Raw genomic sequence first — 8,020 nt, forward strand, 5'->3', positions numbered from 1 at the left:
CCCTTTGTGCTCCCACCATCGTGTTGCTTGTGTGTCTAGTGGCACTGTCCACGTGCTGTGGCAATGTGTCTGGTGCCACCCTGCATCCCTTAGGAGACTAACCCCTCGAGAGGAGGTAGATGCCTCACTGCTCTTTGCACCCCGAGACTAGCACAGTCCCAAGGCACAGAACTTCTGGCGCGAAAACCAGGAAAGTCCCGGGCAAACCGGTGTGAGTTGGTCCCCCTCCTTTGCCAGCAACAGCATTTGTGACAGTCAGGCTCCTTCCTGCGTGTCCTGGGTAGCTCATCAGGGAAAGGAAGGCAGCCAAAGCCAGGGATGAAAGTAACCTTAGAAATGGGCACGCTTCGTCACAGCAGCCAGGGGCCACCTGGCCTCCCAGCTCGTCTTCCCAACCCCCTGGGACTTGCACCCAGCACGCATGTGTCCCCACAGACACACACACACACACACACACACACACACCCCACGTGACCCACACAGACACGGACGTAGATACACACACGCACCCCTCCCTTCTCTCGTGTCAGCCGCCCCACCGACCCCCAGCCCACGTCCAACCCTGCCGGGGCTGGCCGAGCACCCTTCCTGGCAGAAGAGCAGCAGAGGGACTGAGTCTCTGCCTTTGATGCTGCAGAAGGCAACGCTCAGCCTCCACGAGCAGATGTCCCCCCGCAGCTCTGTTTGTAACGACTCTGTGCTTCCACTTACCTGAGCCCCAGAGATACAATGTGGACAGACGGTCACTTATTCAAGGTCACACTCTCCATACGTCATGTGCTTCCCCAGGCCCCACAAGGGCCGCTAAGATGTAATAGACGGACGAATAGAGCCAGCTGATCAGAAGGGGACATAAAAATGCATATTAAAACTACAATGCAGCTGGTTCCTCAGAGGATGAAAGGTGCTGTGGGAAATTCGGAGGGAACCAGCTGCCAGGAAGAGCAGGGCTTGGGCCGATTTCCTGCCGGGGGCGGGAGGGGGAGTGGGGGGGAAGGGTCTGGGTTTCACTATGGTTTCACCGTGGTCCCATGTGGCCACGTGGGTCTTCCACATGCAGGAAGGTCTTCAAGCCCAGGAAGTGGCTGGGGCAACGCTGAGCCCCGGAGGCAGGAGGGGGAAGTGCACTGAGGGCTCTGATCAGTGCCCGCGGCCCTGGCGCTCAGGCTGAGCAGTGTAGACAGCACTCTGCGGGTGACAGGGGGAGCACCTGCCGCCTCGGGGTGGAGGGTGGCATGGCAGGAGCATGGCATTAGGTAGCGTGGTCAGACTGAACTGTGTGCAGTGAACTGGGGGGCAGTGGGGAGACTGGGTCAGAGCCTGTGTTGGTTCACGGTCCCCCCACGAAGCAGACCCCAAGCTGGAATTAGAAGTGCTAAGAGATTTATTTGGGAGAAACACCTGTGAAGGACAAAGAAGAAAGGGACAGGCAGGAGAGCGGGGGAGGACGAGGCGGCAGAACCTCAGCCCGCCAACACTGCTCCGAGCAGGACAGCCGGCTGACAGGGAGCCTGGGAGCCCAGACCACCTCCAAGGAAACCACATCAGGGGCAGTGACGGGCACGGTCACCGCAGGAACGTGGCCGGATGCTGGGGACTTAGGCCACTATCCTCCTCACTGTGAGCTCTGAGCAGTGCATGCCCGTGACTGCCTCGGAGTCCATGGGAAACCTCCAGAAGCCAAATGATGCAATGCTGACCACAGCTGTGGGTTGAGTTGACATGACATGGAGGGACGGGAGGTAGCTAGGGTGACAAGTGACTTCCAACCCAGACACTTAAAGGATATTCCATTTCGAATTTTACCCGAAATCTCTAAGAAACTGAGGACCGGGTAAAGAACAAATCCATAACCCCAAACACATGGACAAAATAAATTACATTCCAGCATCGTGATCAGAAATAGGCTCAGTTGGCTGCATGATTTTTACTAAGTTAATAATTGCCCTTCTAACAAAAGGCGAGAAAGCACATCCTCTGTCTCCTCTCCCTTAGTGTGAAGACCACAAGGTGGAATGTCTGTATGAGGCTCTAAAGAGAGCTGGGGACAGGATCCTGGGCTCCTTCCCCTCGGTCGTCCCTCTGGTTCTCCACTCCTCCATCAGCTACCTGGGCTTCTTCGTGAACGACAGCCCTGCAGACGTCATCCGGGAGTTTGCCATAATGTTCGCTACAGAAGCCTCTGTCTTAGCAGGTAGGCAGCCCTGGACACCTGCACATGAAAGGCGCGGTTAATAGGGAGTGACCGCTCTGCGCCTCGGGCCAAGCTTGCTCCTCGGGTACGGTGGGGGTGCAGGCTGCTCCTTGCTGCCGTGGCGGCCAGACGGCTGGCTGAGCTGGGCTCTGGGCACACACGCACCCTGGCCCGGGACGTTTCCATCCTCACCTCTCCCTTTCCAGCCAGCTCCTCTGACATGGCCTTAGTCCGAGGCTGAACAGTTTGGCTGGAGCTAAATCTAATGAGCCAGGATGTCCTTCAAAAGGAAAGCAGACTCCGAGAACCAGCGGTCATCTTTTCTCTAAGTAGGAATACCTTTGTTTGCATCGATGTGGTTTTTGAGAACACTTGGCACTCTCCAGCTGCCCTGGGAAACTGTCCCAGGAGGGGACATTGAGTGGCCACGTGAAGACGGTGGATTGCAGGCTGGTGCCCGTGCTGGGGGATCGGGGGCTTCCCAGCCCCAAGCCCACCTTGGGCAGATCCCCTCCTGGGGTCAGCGCTGTGTGTAAAACCAAGTCCTACTTGGTTTTTGGTAATGTTTTAGGGAGGAGCATGGTCTTTTTTCCTTGGCCTCTTGGGGAAGGATTGTCTAGACTCACTTTGAGGATCTGCAAACCTCCCTTTTCCCCCAGCACCTGCGCTGGTCTAGAGACGGGCTCCAGCTGGGGTTCATGGGAGGGACTCTGGACTCGACCTCCGAAGACGAGAGTTCCTCTGGAGTCTCTGGTTAGCGCTAGGCCTTCATTGAGCCTTATCAGCTCCAGGACTCGCTCTTCTTTCTCTGCAAATCGGTGAGGCGTCTGGCCCTTCTAACAGCACAGCCTGTTTCTGTGGGGCTTCCCCATCGGTCCTGGCACACGGAAAGCATTCAGCGTTGTGACTCCAAGTGCCCTGGTGGGGACCCCCCGCCCTGCCCTCTGCAGGTGTCCAGAGACCCCATTCTCAGACACGCCTGGACACAGATCTGGCCACATCAGGAGGTCACCGAATCCTGGATTTCCACCTGGAGGTGTGCCTCTGGACTCCGGGATTCTATTTGCTGGATGATTATTGGCTTACCCCGTGTCTTTGCAGATCGGTGTCCTTCATATAAACAAGAGTCAAAGGTGGCTCTTCAATCTCCTTGCCTCCAAAGGACAACATGGTCTCATCATGCCATGCCCTGTCGGCTCCTTGCCGCGGAGCAGGCACGGCACTTATAAAGAGTAGCATGCCCACCCAAGGTCACTGTCATGGGGTGAAAGTGTCCCCTAAAATTTCTGTCCACCCAGAACCTTAGAAAAGGACTTTATTTGGAAATAGGGTCTCTACAGATATAATTAGTTAACACAAGGCCAGACTGGAGTCGGGTGGGCCCTACATTCAGTGACTGATGTCCCTCTAAGAGAGGAGAGGACACCCAGAGATACAGGGAGGAGGCCACGGGAGGAGGGAGGCAGAGATATGGGGACGCGGCCACAAGCCAAGGAGCGCCAGGAGCCCCGGGAACCTGATGCGGCAGGAAGGACACTGCCCAGAGCCTTCAGAGGGAGGGCAGCACACCTGGATTTTGGACTTCTGGCCTCCAGGCTGTGAGAGAACACACTTCTGTTGGTTCAAGCCCCGTAGTCCGTGGCCATTTGTGACAACAGCCCCAGGAAAGCAACCGAGTCCCCTAAGCAGTGGTCGGAGCTGGAACGTGGGGCCAGCCCTGTCTCGTTCAGCCCCACCTGGGTTCCTGCTGACCAGCCCTGCACTTCTCTTGCCCTGCCCTGCCACACCTGTGCCTTGGGCCTGACCCCGAGGGGTGGGGAGGGGCCTTTCAGCTTCAGCGTGTCCTGGGCCCCTCTCCGGGCAAGTGGGCCCCCCACCCCCCAGTGAAACGCCCCCACAGGCAGGGGCTGTGGGGAGCAGACAACACAAGGGCCCATTCAGAAGTCGTGTGTGGTTCACTGGTAACTCAGATGACATTGAGCGTGGGTCTTTCCCAGGCCACGCTGACTCACGTGGCAAGGCCATCCTCCCCGCAGGCTCAAACACCTAAAGAAGGAATTTCCCCACCACCCACACACAGTCTCAATTTCAGCCTCTCACCTCGACAGTTTCTTGTTTGCTGCTAAAGGCTGGCGTAGGGGATGGGAGACATCGGTGGGGCTGGCGGGTCTGGGTCCAGGAAGCAACTGCAACATTGGTGACATTTTCCAGGGGAGAACCCCCAATCCTGTCTGCTGTATGGGTTGCCCATGGGAGGGGTGGCAGGTGACCAGTATTTACTAAAAGACGCCCAGAGATGTGAACGAAGAGCCTGGTTTTAGTGCAGCCTCAGCAGGTGGTGGTCACTGTCCCCAAGCTGTTGCCATCAGAACGAAAGCTGAGTCAGGCCAAGATGCTTCCAAGGTCACCTACCAGAAGGAGGTCTACCTAAGACCAAATCTGTGTGTTCCCGTCGGTCTCCGCCTCCCCGGAACACGCACTCCTTTGTGACCCAGCTGAAAGCAGAACCTGGCCGACGTCAGGGCTCAGGAATGAGGACCGGGAGGGCTGGGGCCACCAGGGCAGAGGCCAGCCAAAAAGACCAGGGGCTGGCTGCTCCGAGGGCTTCCTGCTTCACCGAAGGGAGCGAAATAGTAGAGATGCTGTCGTGTTTGACACAGGTGCATTGCCTGTGGTGTTTTCTTCCTGAGACTCTGAGGCTGAACCAAACCTCGTTGAGCTAGAGCGCCGGGCTACCGGTCCAGGCCAATGGGTAATGTGCGCACCGAGGGAATGAAGGAGAGGCTGTTTACTGCATCCATTTTAGTCAACTGTTTGGGCAACCAGCTAGCAAATCCACAGGCTCCAAACACCCCCAACCCATATCTCTACCCCTCCTCTTTCCTGCTCCTTGTAAGATCTGCAGTACCCACCATCCCCTCTGTAAGCTGAACTCTGGAGACTACACAGTCTGGGGGGGAGTCCTTGCCTTACCAAGAAAGCCCCAGTGCCCAGGGGGAAGGAGTGGGCGGAGGCAGGAAGCGCCATGCAGAAAGGCTTTGCACCACCCCTCCTGGGTGCGTGGCCATCCTGGGTGCGTGGCCATCCTGGAAATGCAGTGCCGATGGTGTGGGTTAAAGCACGCATCATCCTTGTGTTTACCTGATCTCACAGACTGCACCGTGAAGCCTTGCACCAAGCAGCTGCATCTGACCTTGGCCCACAAGTTCTACCCCCACCACCAGAGGACACTAGAGCAGCTGGCCAGAGCCATCCGCCCGGGCCACAGCTGCCAGTGGACCGCAGTGCTCTACTCCCGAGACATGCGCTTCGTGCACTACCAGGTGAGCAAACCCAGGCCTGGGAGCCTCACCCAGAGCAGCGCACGGGAACAAATGGTTCCCACCCGGCAGAGCACTGACCCCCAGGAGCCCTCCTCTGGAGGTGTTTCAGGAAAAGGAAGACCGTCTATTGTTTTTTAAATCATTCCCCCTTTTGTGCAATTTGGAACTAGCATTCTTTTATATATGAGTTGCAGACACAAAAAAAATTGGAAAAAGCAACGGTAGCATTGTTGGCAATAAAAAATGGACTGTTGCAAAAATTTACAAATATGTTGTATTGCTTATTAATTTGTTTAAATGATGATTTCAGTGAAGCCTCGTTGCAAGACTTCCTCCCCGCAAATTGATTAGCTTACATGGAAAGTAGGCAGTGCTCCCTTTCAGACCCATGGAATTAGCATGAATAAATCCACCATGTTCCATGTTGTATGAGAAGCTATAAATAATCTCATGCCAAGGAAGGTGGATGTGAAAGTCTAAATATGCTCTAAGATCTTTCGTATTAGAGACCAGTAAATAGTGATAAGAGATAGATGATAGATAGATAGATAGATAGATAGATAGATAGATAGATAGACAGACACCAGAATTCATTTCCAAACTGATCCCAAGAATCCTGGGCCATATTCTCCTATATGCTAGTATCTATCATCAGACAAAGGCCTTGGAGTGCCTTCAAGGAAAACACTTGCGTCTTTTCCAGACCCTCAGGGCCCTCTTCCAGTACAAACCTCAGAACGTGGACGAGCTTACACTAAGTCCTGGCGACTACATCTTCGTGGACCCCACTCAGCAGGAGGAAGCCAGCGAGGGCTGGGTGATTGGGATCTCCCAGCGGACAGGCTGCCGAGGCTTCCTACCTGAGAACTACACGGAGCAAGCCAGCGAGTCTGATACCTGGGTTAAGCACAGGTGAGTGCGGCCTCTAGCGGCCACCCAAACATCTCTCCCTGAGTTAGTGTCCAAGAACGTCCCAATGAAAACAGCGGTTGCCACATTTGTATGCTTCTAGACCATTCCATCATGGGTAAAAAATTGCCTTCTCCATGCCGGCAACATTATCCCTGCAGGTATACGGTTAATATCTTGGTCGATTCATGGTTTTCTGCGGATAATATTCAGAAAATGTGAATTACTCTATTGGGCTTCTGAGATGATAATCCCAAAACAACTACAAAAACCACCTCCTTATTATGGGCGTAAGAGATCATAATCAGAGATCCTAAGCTTGGCTTTATTTATCTTTCTGCTCAGTGTGTCAACTGTAAAGTCCTAAGATGCATGACTAGTTTTGCATTGCTCTACAGCAGATGACCACGAACTTCCCAGCTAAAGCAACACACGTTCTTTATCTCCTAGTTTTCATGCATCAGGAGTCTGGGCGTGGCTTAGCTCGGGGTCTCCCAAGGCTGCAGTCAGGTTTGGGCGGGGGCTGGGGTCTCATCTGAAGCTCAGGGTCCTCTCCTGAGTTCACGTGGTGTTGGCAGAACTCATTTCCTAGAAGCTGTAAGGCTCCTGGTGGCTTGCTTCTTCATGTTCAGCTGGAGAATCTCTTCACTTGAGCATTTCTAGCATCGTCTGGGAGGCTGAGGTTGCTCGGAATCATCAGATCTTGGTTCCTTTTGTTCAATTTTCTTCCCTCAATTAATCTCTTTCCTCACATGTGTCACTAGGAGCAACAAGAATAAAACAGCCCACACCTTTAACACTGTGCTTGGAAATACTCTTAGCTACACGACCAACTTCACTGCTTATAGGTTCTCCTCTCCACCAACAATTTCACTAAACTTTTTGCCACTACATGGTAAGGATCCCCCTTCCTCCAATTTCCTGTAACGTGTATCTGACTCCTTCCTGATTCTCCCAGCATCCATACGCATGCTTGTGCCTAAAAGATCCCTGGAAAGGAGCATCTCTAGAAACTTCCAATAGTGGTGCCCCGGGGGCTAGGGGAAGGGCCGGGAGAAGGAAGAGGACTTGGGAAGGAGACTTTGCTCTCTACCGTCCATGATTTGTAAATATCGGAACCATATATATGCATTACTTATTCAAAATATAAATTTACCCATTTTAAATTTAAAGAAAAGAATATGAGGACATCAGGTCAAAGAGAGAATAAACAGGAGAAGTCAGATAAATCCAGGGCTGGGGTTGCACACACCATGCATGTTGGGCGATCCCTGCCTTCCCACACCCGATGCAAAAAGGGACACAGTTTCCACAAAATGAGCACAGTCATTCCAGGTGCAGTAGACCAGTCATCTGGAGACGCACCATTTTCTCAGGGTAGACATGGCTATGGGTTCTGTGGGCTACCACAAAGTCACATTGGTGCCCCAAGGGACTGCAGAGCTAATCCAATGCAGCCCCCTGTCCTGGAAAGCTGAGCACACTCTGGCCCAGGGAGGTGGGGAGGTCGGATGAAGTCGCACTTATTAAGGAAGCACTTGTTTCCCTTGAGAACCAGCTCTGTCTGTCACCAGGTCCCATGAATGCTTTAAGG

The 8,020-nt window shown here is 53.8% G+C and overlaps 1 protein-coding gene across 1 annotated transcript; it reads left to right on the forward strand.

Annotated features, from left to right (window-relative positions):
* Positions 1–1,995: 1,995 nt before the first annotated feature.
* Positions 1,996–6,453, forward strand: LOC102730703 (ubiquitin-associated and SH3 domain-containing protein A-like; the record flags this gene model as incomplete). Its single annotated transcript, XM_081811259.1, has 3 exons — positions 1,996–2,194; positions 5,348–5,517; positions 6,221–6,453. Coding segments are annotated over 3 exons (582 nt in total), but the record flags the coding sequence as incomplete, so codon positions are not given.
* Between the last annotated feature and the right edge of the window lie 1,567 nt (positions 6,454–8,020).

This window comes from Leptonychotes weddellii, unplaced genomic scaffold, assembly GCF_054177405.1.
Source record: "Leptonychotes weddellii isolate Sample4059 unplaced genomic scaffold, ASM5417740v2 HiC_scaffold_6545, whole genome shotgun sequence".
Taxonomy (NCBI): Eukaryota; Metazoa; Chordata; class Mammalia; order Carnivora; family Phocidae; genus Leptonychotes; species Leptonychotes weddellii.